Raw genomic sequence first — 14,501 nt, forward strand, 5'->3', positions numbered from 1 at the left:
TATGCATAATGCGCTCATTCCAGGCAGTGGGGTCATCTGTGGGCTTATACTGCTTGCAGAAGCTTGGGACAGGCTGACAATATGCCTATTGCATGTCATGCTATGGTCTCAGGTTGTTATTAGGCAAGCACCCACTAGGACCATTAGGAACCTAGCCAAATAAAACTCTTGAATTACTATGTAAATCAATAGTGCTTTATGCTTGGGGGAGTTCTGGCCATAAACAGAAAGAAGCCTTGTTAGCAGCCTGAATGATCACTTTTGCAACTGTTTCTTAACTCAGAGGGAACAGCTCTTGCCCTGTGAAGAATGAATGGGTTACAAGAAGGGTCAATGGTCAGCAGGCAGCAGGGTTAAAAAAAGCTCCTAGAAAGCCTTGAACATGCTTTTTTTTAAGCATGCATTATTTTACAGTGAATGAGTTCTAATTATGTTTAACAAACAATGTTTGCTACTTTACTGCTTAAAACTTACTGTACTTCTGAGTTGTGCTGCTGTAATGATCCCGAATTTGTTGTAATACCAGCAGATTTTTCAATAGTAATACTGACATAGTTGATGCAATGCTTGCCTTGTGGTATGTGCCATGCTGCATACTGACACCTGGGTACTGTAATTAACACCAGGACTGGAAAGGTGAGTAATACAATTAATTATACACTGAAGTAGGCCACTGTCTGGTAATTAAAATACAACACAGTGCTGCTGTTTTTATTAACCCGTTTACAAAATCTATGAGTTTATAAATATTAATAAGACAAAATGTCACCAGTTTCGTCTTCAACAGAGGTGTGTGTGTGTGTGTGTGTGTGTGTGTGTGTGTGTGTGTGCGTGCGCGCGTGCATGCGTGTGCATGCTCAAGCTTGTGTGTGTGTTTATGTAAAGCTTGGTAGCTAGTTCTGGAATTAGTTGAATTTCATTCCACTGTCTTAGTATTTCACCTATTTTGCTATACTGTATTGCAGTTTTCCTGTTCTGCTACTAAGAAAACAGACAGAAACCCATTTCCTCCTTTGCAGTTTCCTCTTCTATATATTTCTAAAGTGAGTCATGCAATGTGTATGACTGACCCCTCTGACAGCTATCTTGCACAATCTTCTGTTCACATAAAAACAAACAACTGACACTTTTACAGGATGCATATACTAATGATAGCGGATATACTGCTCTTACAAAACAGAAACTTAATGCAGACCATATGAATGCTAAATTATAGTGAACATGCAATGACATAATATCTATGAATGCAGACTTAACAAAATATATAGGTTCATAGACTGGTACTAGGCTATCGGCCCTAGAGTCTATACAAGCCTAGCCATAACAATTCCCTGGCTATTTCTTCCCACAATATTTACTTCCCGGGACCCCTGTCTAGCAGGGTGACTGACGTGATCCCCGGGGTGACTTTCCTATCTCCCATCCAATCGTCAAGGTTCCTTTTGAAGAGGGCCAAAGAGGTGCTCTGCTTGACATGCATGGACAGTCTATTCCAGAGTCTGGGGAGTCTCTGGGTCAGGAACCTATCCCTCCAGAATGTTTTGTTCATTGTGATGACAAGGTTTATATCCCTGGAGAGTGTGGCTCTGAGGGATTGGGATTTCTTTAAGTGTAGCATGTCCAACAGCTCTGGGTTTGACATGGCCTTGTATGTTAAGCAGAGATCGCCTCTGAGCAGACGATATGTGACAGAGTATAGCTGGAGTTTTATTAGATGGTCAGTATAGGCCATCTGCTTTAGGCCTGTGATTCTTTTAGTGAGGTATTTCTTGCTGCCTTTCCAGTTGTTGCAGATGTCTTGAAAGGTACATCCCTAATGAGGGATGAGTACAGTGGGACAATGACCTCCTTTTTTCTGGATGAAAAGCCCTTAGTGATGAAGTGTGCCACATAAAAGGATTTCCTGACTGTTGTGGCGATATGGTTATCGAAGCTGAGACTACTGTCCACCTGTGTCCCTAAGTCTCTTATCACACTTTCAGTGTTTATTGTGCTGCCGCCTATGTGGTAATTCACGGGTACGTTTTTTCCCAAAGGGGATAACTATACATTTCTTGGCACTGAGTTTGAGCCCATGGCTCTGGCACCAAGCATCTGTTTCTGTAAGGCCCTTTTGTAGAATGTCCACATCATTTGGGGATTCAATAATGGCTCCCAGTTTGCAGTCCTCTGTGAACTTTGTTAGCCAGAGTCCCTTAGTGTTGGCCTGTACTTCAGAGAAGTAGATGCCAAACAATAGCGGTCCCAGGACTGAACTCTGAGGTACTCCACTTGTCACTTGTCTGGAGCTGGATTTGGAGTCGGCTACTTTTACAGTGTGGGTTCTGTCAGAAAGCCAGTTGGCAACCCATCGAGTGATATAGGGATTAATGCCCAATTTAGTAAGTATATCTATGATTCCAGAGTAGGGGATGGTGTTGAAGGCCTTAGCGAGGTCCAGATAGGCTGTGTGGACCACCTTACCCTCGTCCACAGCTCTGGAGACTGATTCGAAGACGTCAATCAGGTTCAGGAGACAAGATCGGCCCTTCACAAACCCAAACTGGGTGGGGTCCAGTGTTTGAAGGTTGCTAATGTCTTTGTTTATAAGTCCCATGATAATACGTTCCATGGCCTTGCAGATCAGGCTAGTCAGACTGATGGGGCGGTAGTTCCTAGGGTCCAAGGTGGATCCCCCCCTTGTGGAGTGGGATAACTGTAGCTGTGTGCCACTCAATAGGCACAAAGCCTGAGGTGATGCTATGATTAAACATGACACTTAATGTGAGGTGCCAGTTCATTTTGTAGTTCATGTAGTACACAGCCCAGGATGTCGTCTGGTCCCCTGGATACTGTATTCTTAGCTTTGGAGAGTGCAGTTTTTACCTGTGTGGCCGTTATTACCAGGATTTGGCAATCTTTCGGTATTGAGATGGGCCCTTTAGGGGGTGAGAGGGGGGGTGAAGTTGGCACTGAATCGACCTGCCAGGATATTGGCAATATCCTTGGGATCACTATATTTAATGCCATTCCGTTGTAGCTCAGAGCAGATCTGAGCAATTTTTGATGGAAAACAAAGCATAGTTTGTATTTTAATTTATAAAATGCTATCTGAGGCAGTAAATTTTAACATAAACTATAACCACACCTCTCAATTTTTTAACACAAGAAATCTGAACAAAGCCAAAACTAATAGAGGTTCAAATTTTAAATATTGCTCTGACAAACTTAGAAAGCTGCTAGAATTAAAGTTTTTTTATATTGCATTTTTTGAAGGATATGAAGTCTCAGACTCAAATATCTGTAATTATTTAGCAAATTCAATCCTGAATGATTTGCCAGAAAACAACACATTTTATGAGGAACAGACCAAAAATATGAGGCAAAAATCTGGACATTCTGTGAAACTCTGGACAGTTGAGAGGTGTGACAATAACTATATAAACATATTTGCATGAGCATAACATATGGTGATTTTATCGATCCTTGATATACTACTTTCCTGAAATTGTGCAAATTATTTTAGTTTGAGTGAATAAACAGCTGACTGGCTGATTGACTGATCAGGTCATTCATTTTTCTCATGTAGCCCATGAAGCTAGCTGCAAACAGACATTACAAAGTGCAAAGTACAATTAAAACATTCCTTCATGTATTCAACAGTACCGAAGAACAGATAAGAAAAAAGGTCCAAGAAAGTCCCATGGGGAGAAAAAAATGCACTGTCATCAATAAGCTGCAACAAAAAGGAAACATACAAAGAGTTTTGTTTATATATTTTATGCAACTGTAAATAGAAAAATAAAAAAAAATATGACATACAGCTTCAGCTGTCATCATTCTTTTTAAAAATAAATCAAAATACAGTAACTGTAAAAAAAGAGAGTCAGCTTTTTTCTGAGGATACATTTATGGTGTCTACCCAGGTACCAAAGAATGCTGTATTTTTATAAACATTGATTAGAAAAATTGTCTAAAAAAATATAAGATATACATTTTTCAAAGAAATTCTAAAAAAACAGTTGCACAGTAAAGTTATAAATGCTTTAAAATATTTTTAAAATTCACTCCAACATTACAGTAAAAGATCTTAAAAATAATACTTTTGAATACAAGTATTAAAAAGTCAGCAGAGTTGTCACAAAAAGGGCTAGTGTTTACAGAGGATCTTTTTCAACTATGTTAAGAAGAAATAAAAAAGATTATATTTTCAATGTTTGGTTATTTACTCTATAAAGTTAAATATTAGCATAGTAAATGTTAAATATGTAAATAGAAAAAAATGAATGCAGCCCATAAATGGTGCAATCCCCTGCAAATCATGCCCCAAGAATGGAACTTCTTGTCACATTTGGTCACTGGGTATAATTTAAAATATATATAACCGTTTACTGCAATGTACAGAAAATGTCTGGATTTATAAAAAAATCCATGTTACTTTAAGAATATGTAAACTTTAAGAATACAATTAAAATGTGTATCCCAGCTGAGATGACGCATGCTTTCAGTGGGGTCCCTGAGGCAAAATGATGTCAAGAGTTTTTGGGTCAGTCTCTCAAATATTAATATTAAACATTTGTCAAGGACAGTGAGAAGTACATGTGCTGGGACATGCTTATTTGCCACATCACACTTCATGCCAAATCTATTCAAGTATCTCACATTAACACTTCTTTGACACTGCAGCTCCTTAGTTGAACATATCCAAGATTCTGCATTAGTGACAATTACAAGATTGGCATTCTCACGCTCTTACTGCCTACAAGGACTCAGCAACTCACAGCTGAAAGACTTCTACAACCAGTTTTCAAAAGGAAAGAATCAGCAATCACTGTATCTTAAAGGCTACCTGACATGATTACCTAAATCACGTGCTCCTTTCTTATGTTAAGTAATGAAAAGGGGGCTCGGTGCTTGGAATCCACTTGGATGACAACCTATCACAGATGCGTATGTTACATCATTATGATGTATGCACTTCATGACATTTTGCATGAGTTTCACATAAAATGGCAGTGCTGGCGCAAACATACAATATTTACCTCCTATAGCAAACTCTTACACATTCTCTGTATGTACAATATGTATTCTTTCTTTTCACCTTACACTAACATTCAAATCAAAAAAAAAAAAAAAAAACTCTTCAAAAGGCAGTATTTATGACCTATATAACCATATATATGCCTTACACTTAAGTTCTCATGAATGAGACATTCTAGAGCTACTAACAATTAAAATGAACAGACCAGATTAAAAAAAAAAACATCATTCTGATTTCTTAAAAAAGTTGTTTTCTAAACTTCTAAACTATTTACCTGTAATGGGCAGACATCTAGACTGCCTTATATGATGATAACTTGTTCAGCACTGATAGGCTGTCTGCTGTGCATTCCAACGTTGTAGTTTTAAAAACTGCTTCGACCAATGTGTGATCAAATACAGCATGTTCCTCATATCAAAAATGTTTATAAAAACACGATATTAGTGTCATACTGGAAAGACTTAATGTAAGTCTCAAAACTGCTATAAGAGAACTGAGTTCACATCTATTATCCAGTTGCAGTGTGTTAAAGTTAATGCATATGATGTTCCTCAACTACTTGCACTACATGAATAGTAGTGGTGTACTACGCAAATGCTTACCAATAATTCTGTGTTTTAATAAAGGTTTGTTGTAGTCTCTGTGATTTTTCTTTACTATTTTTTAATTTTAAAGTATTACACAGCAGCAGGTTTGAGATTCACACAAAGTATGCACCGTCAAAATGTTATCATTAAGACGGACAGCTGTACTTAGCACTAGTGTTATAAAGCATAATAGAAATGGTGACAGTGTAGAACTGTTGTGGCATTTGCTTTCTAGATTGCCATCAAGTACTGGTAAACCTAATAAACTAATTCAAAGTGTTTTCACAGGCTACCTGATTACAAGGGCCATAGTTCATAAGTGCTTCCCTTTAACAATGGACCAGTGTTGTTGTGCATTGTGAGATCTCCTACCACCCAGCTGTAATTATCTGCAAATTCACACCAAAACATTCACACTAAAATGACCTCAGAGAGTCATGGCTGTAACATGCTTTGTTAACTCACTGGCTTTCACTGTCAGAAAACAAGTTCCTGATAAATCTCACAGTTTCTTTATACCTCCCATCATTGAACTGTTTCAACACACTACCTAAACGTTATTTTGTTTAGAAAGAAATTCTCACTATTTTGTAGGTGGCCAATCAAGAATGCATGTTGCAATACAAACAGCACAAATACACAGTATGCTAGACTTTCAGGGGAAAAAACTCCCACCACTGACACATATACATTAAAAAAAAATCTCTCACAACTTTTCTTGTGAACATACTTTTGACTTATGAGTATGTACTTAACTAGCAGTAGTTCTGATATTGTTTTTAAAAGTCACCGTTGTGTCTAGACATTAGAAGGTTGTTTTCTACCTCTTATACTACACTTGTATTTGAAAAAATCATTGCCAGTGAAGATTTTCTAGCAGAATCATCCAAAAAATACAAATCTGTTTGACACAAGCAGGCAAAAAAAAAAATCTGATAATGACAAAAACACAACAGTATGGAAAGGTTGTATAGCTTGAAATTCTGTTCCTGTGTCCTTAGTTGCCAGTTTGCACATATAAGTATTATAACTGGAATCAGTTATAAATGAAAGGTGTTCTCATGGTAGAAGCACATTATCCAAGTTCTGCAGTTAAACTGCATTAACAAATCTGAAATTATGGTAAAGGTGAGCATAAATACTCCAGATCCAGTTCACATCACCACCACAATGGAACTTTCACTATATTTAACTTAATGCAACACCAGTCAATGGCCAGTTCTTCTCCAGAAAGATATGGTTTTGTGACTTGCTCTCTGTATTCCGTTTACTTCTGTGATGGGACTCCACTCTTTATATCTGCTTGATGAATGAACAAAAGGATAGTGCAGCCCTTGTAATGATTCCTGTTGGTTATTCACAAGCAAAATAATCCTTAAGTGGAGCAAACAAATGCCGAATGACAGGGACACTCCAGGATCGTCCTAAGAGCTTTTGGCGTGCATTACGTCCCATGTTGCACATATCTGTGTAATGAACAGGAAAGCCAAAAATCCTGCAAAAAAGAACACAATAATTACAATTAAAGAAAAATAATGATTTTACATGTGATTTTTGGAAGGTATCTTAAGGCGCTCTTAAGAAAAGCAATGAGATTACATATGATTGACTTTTGTATACTATAATAAAGCATGTTTTTGTACCATAATAAAGCATGCTGGGGCTTCAGAATGATACAACACAACTTAGTTGTAAACACACATACAGTATTTTCTTAGTTGAAAACACTGGGGGTACTGAAAACCTTAAATATTTGTCTGGAAGGGATTAACGTAGTTCATACAATAATACATAAATATGTCTTAGTCATACTCAGTGACAAGAACTACCTAATGATATCTGAGCATATACATATGGATCTTTATGGCCTGGCAAAGGTCACAGTGTGTGTGTGTGTGTGTGTGTGTGTGCATATAAATATATATATATATATATATATATATATATATATATATATATATATATATATATATATATAAAATATAATATATATGCATACACACACTTCACTACATTGCTGACTCACTTTCTCTGCATACGCATTGACCAATGGTCAAAACTCAGTTAATCAGGACTTCCAAGATGGCTGCACACTAACAGCTTAATTTCATCTCTCCCAGTGTGAAAACAGGAATTCTGAAAAGAGAGTCAGTAAACTTGTATTTTTGGGAAAACTTAGTAACTGGCTAGTAAGTGCACTGTTTGGTTGCCAGCAAAAAAAAAAATCAGAAAACCTAAAAGAAAATCAATCACAAAAGGTTAGGAAAAAACACTGACTGGGAAGAATTCTGCAGCTGTTCAGCAAAAAAACAGTGCACGCTCCAGCTCTGGTGCAAGACATGACTTCCAGTAACCCAGAGGAAAAAATAAGTCTAAAGTACTCAGAGCTGATTAAAATAAACAAAATACTGAAGGAGTATATAAAATCAAATAACAAAAGGCTGGAAAAATGGAAGAAGCTTTAAACAGATATTCAGATGAGATGATAAAACTGCAAAAATCAGAGGTCGAAATGAAGAAAAGTTTAGCTGAATATGATGCTGCTCAAGAAGAGACTTTTCAAAAAATAATAGCATTAGAGGACAGAGAACATAGAGAAAACTTACGATTTTCTGCTGTATCAGAGAAGCTGGAAGGAAAAGATTGTATTAATTGTTATGAATCCACACATAAGACTAGTATTCCACAGCAGAAGTTGTTAATTGAAAGGCCACATCATGTGTATGCTCCAAACATGGCCACGAGAAAGCAACTAGACCTTTAATAGTAAAGATCCAGTCTTACCAGCAGAAGGAGTTGATTCTGACAAAACCCTGGCAGAAGGACAAAATACTAAAAGTGGGAGACAGTAGAGTAGAGTAGAGTAGACGCAGAAGAGGAGAAAATTAATTCCACTAATCAGTCGAGAAGCAGGCGTGACATTCAATCTGCTGTACCCAACTATTGTCAAAATATTCTTTTCTGCAGGAACAAAACCAATTTTTGATGCAAAGCATACTAAGGAGGAAATACAAAAGTTTGTCCAACAAAGTGAGCTATGAAACAGAAGGAGATTCTGATTTTTGTACTTCTAGTAATAAAGACCACAGAGAGACTGTGCCAGTGAAACTTTTTCCAGTGTTTCAATGGAAAATACTTGAGAGACAGAAAAAAGCACAAGAGTTGACTAGAAGTATGTTGGAAATGAAGCAGAAACTGGATATGGGAGATGGAGATCAACAGGAATAAAACCAGCAACTCAAAAATTGACAAATAAATGTGGGATTATAAAGCTGATATTAATTATATTTGCGAAATATGAAAGAGCAAGAAAACCTGGAAATATTGGATCTTTTTGACTTTGTTAAACTTGTAGGGGACTCTAAAGCATATGCGCTACTTCATGCCATCAATGTTTGACCAAACATTTAGGAGGGGGGAAGAGGAAGGAAAGAGTTAACTGTACGTAAAACAAAACTTTGTTCTTAACAGTGGTATTTTTATAATTCATAATATAATCTGCATGCTATAAAGTAAAGTTTCTTCAGTTATTTTTCAAGTGGAATGGGGATACTAAATTAAACAGGTACCCCTGTTTTTTTCTTCTTTCTTTCTTTCTCCTTGTTCAGTTTTAATAAATGTAGGCAATAAAGCATAACAAAAAGAATAAATGTCTGGTCAAAAGAGCAGGGTACAAGACAAATCAATGTGCTTTTTCTCATTGTTGCACAGAGGAATGATTAGGTTAAGGCTCTTGGCTTGATCTAGTAACATGTTTTAAGAGATAGAAAATAAATAAAAAAAGAACATTGAATATAATAAGTTTTCCTCTAGCAAATAAATTACTATTTGCAGAAGCAACTCTGTATCTGGTACTCATGTCTCCATGGAGACAATAAAGAGCAACAAAAACAAAATATTTATTTCTTTCAATGGCTAGGAGATCATGTTTTCTGAAAGCATTCACTGGTTTTCCTAATCTGGGAGAGTAATAAAGATAAGACAAAACCAGACAGCACTTGGTAGAAGCACAAGCTGTACCTTGCATCTTAGCATGGATAACCTTCCTTTTAGGTTAATCCAAGTATGTCAGTCTGGCTGTCAGTGTAGGACAATTGTTCCTCTATGAAGGTAAAACTTCAGTATTTGAAGATGTATATAATTTTTGTGTGTTATTATTAAGTCAATAGGTTCAATGGGTGTATTGGGGGGGTGTTTGTTTTTTGTTTGAGGGCTTTCAATAAAAAAAAAAGTTTTTTTAAGATGTGACATTGGTTCAAATGGATATGACAAGGAACAACTGTATAAAAGATCAACCTGCCAAACATTAATGTATGCATGTAACACAAAAGGTGTTGCACATAAAAGGTGGGAATAATAACTTTTTAACACAATGACACCTTCTATATTATTTTTAAATGCAAATGGTCTCACAGATATATACAAGAAAGAGGAGTGAATTATATTAAAAATGTAAAGCGCAAATAGCTATGCTCCAGGGGAAGTATTTAGAAATAACACAACATGTGAATTTGATAAAGAAAGGTTTTCAGTATGGCTATTCAGCGGAAAACATGGGACAAAGAAAAAGAGAAGTACCTATATTAACTGCAACAGGAACTCCAACAGTGATAGAAGAGGATAAAAAAGACAACAATGGTAGATTTGTAGTACTAAGGGGCTACTGCAAGGGAGGAGGATTACACTGGCATATACTTATATTCCATCTAAACCTGCTGTAATGGATCTTATGAAAATTCTGGGAGAAATAATCAGCTTTCATGCTTATGAAAGTCGGTATAAAGCAGAGAAATATGGAAATCAAGAAACGATACAAACGGAAATGTTATGGAAAAATTAAATATGCCATGGTTAGAGGTAGAAGAGGCTCAACTACTAACAGGATAGGAGGAGATGAAATAAAAATGATGATGTATAATCAATTCACAGGAAAGTCCCCAGTGGTACGTCATGCAGACTAGTGTTTCCAAGGTCCTGGGTTCGAAACTGATGGAGGTATTTTATTTTTCAGAGGCACAGTATACTAACCTCGAAAAAGGGCATAGCAAAATTAATTTAAAATGGGTGGCGAAAGCCAAACATACTCTGGCTATGCTTATAAATGCCCTAGGGCAGATAGCCTAGTATGAACCTATGAACCTATAAACCTAATATATGGTACTCATGTGCAATTTTGGAAGATAGGAGGGAAAAATCTGATTAACATCTGGAAGGTTTTGTTTAACAGTATTTTAAGAGGAGGAGAAGCACCAACTTCCTGGAAAAAGCAGTGATGGCTGTAATACCTAGAGAGTAAAGACCCATCAGAACCAGTTCATATAGGCCCATTTCAATCCGAAACCAGGATTATTAAGTGTTTATGTCTATAATGGCTAAAAGAATGGCAAAGGTGATGCCAAAAGTGATAGATATGGATCAGTGTGGTTTTGTGCAGGGGAGGCAAATATTTGACAACATTAACAGAATATTGATGATCAACAAGGAAGCAGAATATAAGAAAAAAACACTGTTGTTGGAGGGTCTTGATGCAGAGAAAGCATTTGACAGAGTAAGCTGGAAGTTTATGAGCAGGGCAATGGAATCATTTACATTCTCTAATAAAATTATAAGGTTGATTAGGAGGATATAAGAGGGATCAGAGGTGAAAATTAAAGTGGCTGGGTTCCTCTCTGATAATCTGAGCAGAGGAACAAGGCAGGGGTGTCCTCTTTCCCCTTTGTTATTTGCATTACATTTGGAGCCACTGGCAAAGAAAATAAGGGAATCAGAAATTCAAGGACATAATTGGTATGGTAGTCAAACAGAGCTGGCTGTATCTGCAGATTATATTATTTTATACCTGATAAAACCAGAAAAGGACATTTCAGTTTGTGGAACATTTTGAGACAGTTTCAGAATTTTTCAGGATGCAAAATTAATGAAGCTAAAACAAAGGCAATAGCTGTAAATTATGTGCCCATACACAAATTGGTTCAGGAATATCCATCTCTATGTGGACATTATAAATTAAAGAACTTAGGAGTATGGATTAAAAAGGATTCTCGTGTGGCATTCAAGGACACGTCGGAAGAGACTAAAAAGACAACACAAAAACTAAGAAATTGTAAGCTTGTTTTGTGGATATGGATAGCAAGATACAAGCAGTTAAAATGTTTTTAGTCCCTTTAGTTTTATACACAGATCAAGCATATTTTTATCAACCAGATGAGAAGTTGTGGGTAGCAATAAATAAAGAGCTAAAGTATTTTATCTGTGAGGGGAAGAGTCAAGCGGGATAAGCTGATTCGTCCAATAGAACAAGACAGTTTGGACCCAATTTGAAGGGGTATTTCAGAGCTACACAGTTAAGGCTCCTATACATTGTACCAGCACAGACCTATACTTCGAAGTGGAAAGGGATGAAAACCAAATTGGTGGTGGTGGGGGGGACTCCAGAAACAAGGAGAGACTGTGATTTTGGATTCAGATCCTTAAGGAGAATAACAGTAGCTATACAGAATATTATACTCATAAAATAGCAGAAAGTATTCTAAGAACTTAGCAAACATGGGAATGGCGAAAGGAGATTCTGCCGATAGGGATGACTGCAATTAGAGATACAGACAATTGGCAAGACGGGGCTGGAATTTATTGGAGAAAAATGCAAAGAACCAAGATATCGGGAACAAATAATTAGAGAGGCAAAGGTAACAGAGTGGGAAGAGGCCAAGAATTTATTTGGATTTTAGGATAGAGATTGCCTTCCCTATCAAGGATTGATATCGGCGTATAGGAAAACACAAAGAAATAGGGGACTCCTAAGCAAAAGACCAGCACTGGTAGAGTTGTTAGCAGACTCGAACAGAAGCTGCTGTTAAAGAAGGGATAATTAGTAGAGCATATAAAATATTGCCATGATAACTATAAGAATCAATCGGAGGAAGTTAGAAAGGATTGGGAAGAGAGATTAGATAAGCAATTCACAAAAAATGGGATATATATGTATGTCTCCCAAATATGCAACAAAGTCTAGAAGATTTAGGATCTTTGCTTGGAAGTGTTTACATAGGTATTTTATACCCCAAGTAGACTCCAAAGAATTTTTCCTCACATAGTTAACAAATGTTGCAGGTGTAATGGGGAAGAAAGAGGTAATTGGGAACATGTTTCCTGGGAGTGTGTTAAGCTGGCAGACTTTAAAAATTCCATGCAGACTACTCTATCACTATGTCAAAATTTCACAAAACAAATGCTGGCATCTTGTGATGAATAAGCAGTTCCAAAAAAACAATCTTACTAACTAAACGTTCGATGCAAAGAATGCATGATCAAACACTGTGAGCCTACATATATGAAATAAAGACTTTGGCAGATTACTGCTCTGTTTGCAAACTTAACAATAATATTTACTGCAGTTGTTCTCTACTTATATATGGTTGGCTTTGCAACAGACCTGATGCACCTGTCTTCATATGGATGGAAATGGAACCTGGGGACTAAATCCTTCTACCTTTAATTCATGAATAAATAGATACATGCAAGCATTCTTGTACTAGTTCCTGTGTTCTTAATGCTAGTGACTACCATCTCCAAGGGATTCTTACTGTCATCATGCTATATACCAACAATCAAAAGAAAGCAGATGCAATACCTGTAGTTTTGCAGTGGTGCCAGACAGGAAATTGACTTTTTTATGTTTTGTTGTAATGGCAGTGCAATGTAGACATTTATTTCTTTTTGCTTAATGAAACTGAGGAAATATGCAAGCGTTGGGGAAGTAAGTGTGTCTGTGTACAAAGTGTGTGTCCGGATGTGAGTCAGAGTCGAGATTACTTCTCCAAATAAAAGGAAATCACCCAATCCAGGAGAAACAAGCACTGTTTTTAACCTGCTTGTTACTTGACCAGTAAGAAATACTTTACGCAAGCAAGTGGATGTAAATAAGAAAATATCTACTCTGGCAGTCAGCAGCAGCACTGACTTACCCCCAGCACTGTAGTTTATGCAGTAATTCTGTGCATGCCCAGTCCTTCAGAATCATATATTCCAGATTCTGACAGGTGATTCCCTAATCTAAAAGGGTTAAATCCACAAGAAATCCTATGGATACTGAAATCACAACTGAAGTTTCTCTTCATTTTACAGCCAAACTGCACAATCTCAAACCCATTTATAACAATGATACTGGTTTTCTAAATTCTCCAGTGTCATCCCTTTCCACTTGGCTATACCTCTCAAATGTTTGGCTTAAGAATTCTGGACAAAGTCAAAAACAATGGATGAAAAGGCCCAAAATCAGGTACATTTTTAAGTATTACTCTAATTCCCTTAAAAAAGTAAATTGAATAACAAATTTTGTGTCAACATCCATTTTAAAAACAATACGAAGTATGAAACTCTAATGTCTGGCATTAGTGACTGATTGCAAAACTCAGTGATTTACAGCAAAATGAAACTCCTTATGAGGGACGAGGCAAAAATATGAGCAGAAATCACAGACATTCTGCAAAATCTGGGACAGTTGAGAGGTATGGTCTGGAAACTGATGCTCAACTATGCCACTGTTACAGTAAAAGGTGATCTAGCTAAGAAACTACATCTGACTGTGAACTGGATAAACATGCTAACATAACTTGACAATGGAAAGCCCTAGAACTAAAGAAATCTGTTTTTTTTCACTCTACCTTTGTTTCCTTACCTATTTTAACACCTCAAAATCACTCTAAGTGATTTATTTGTAATTTTAGCCTGTTTTCCACAACATGGCTACGAATGGGGAGATCTTGTTTTCCCTCAACCCGTTCTTTTTCCAATGATGCTTTGTATGACTCATGCCAGACATAAGGATGTAACCATGAATTCCCGTACCACTGACATATAATGGGATTTGTGTGGATCACTGTTATTTTCTTTTA

The 14,501-nt window shown here is 36.8% G+C and overlaps 1 protein-coding gene across 1 annotated transcript in view; it reads right to left on the reverse strand.

Moving 5' to 3' along the window:
- Positions 1-4,009: 4,009 nt before the first annotated feature.
- LOC122817164 (DNA (cytosine-5)-methyltransferase 3B-like) overlaps positions 4,010-14,501 on the reverse strand; it is a 1,566,941-nt gene continuing 1,556,449 nt past the window's right edge. Inside the window, exon 22 of the mRNA XM_044090371.1 lies at positions 4,010-7,102. Within this exon, the coding sequence (XP_043946306.1) occupies positions 6,961-7,102 (142 nt within the window). The 3' untranslated portion in view covers positions 4,010-6,960. The remainder of the gene's footprint in view (positions 7,103-14,501) is intronic.

Source organism: Protopterus annectens, chromosome 12.part0, assembly GCF_019279795.1.
Source record: "Protopterus annectens isolate FY-2018-M chromosome 12.part0, PAN1.0, whole genome shotgun sequence".
Classification (NCBI taxonomy): domain Eukaryota; kingdom Metazoa; phylum Chordata; order Ceratodontiformes; family Protopteridae; genus Protopterus; species Protopterus annectens.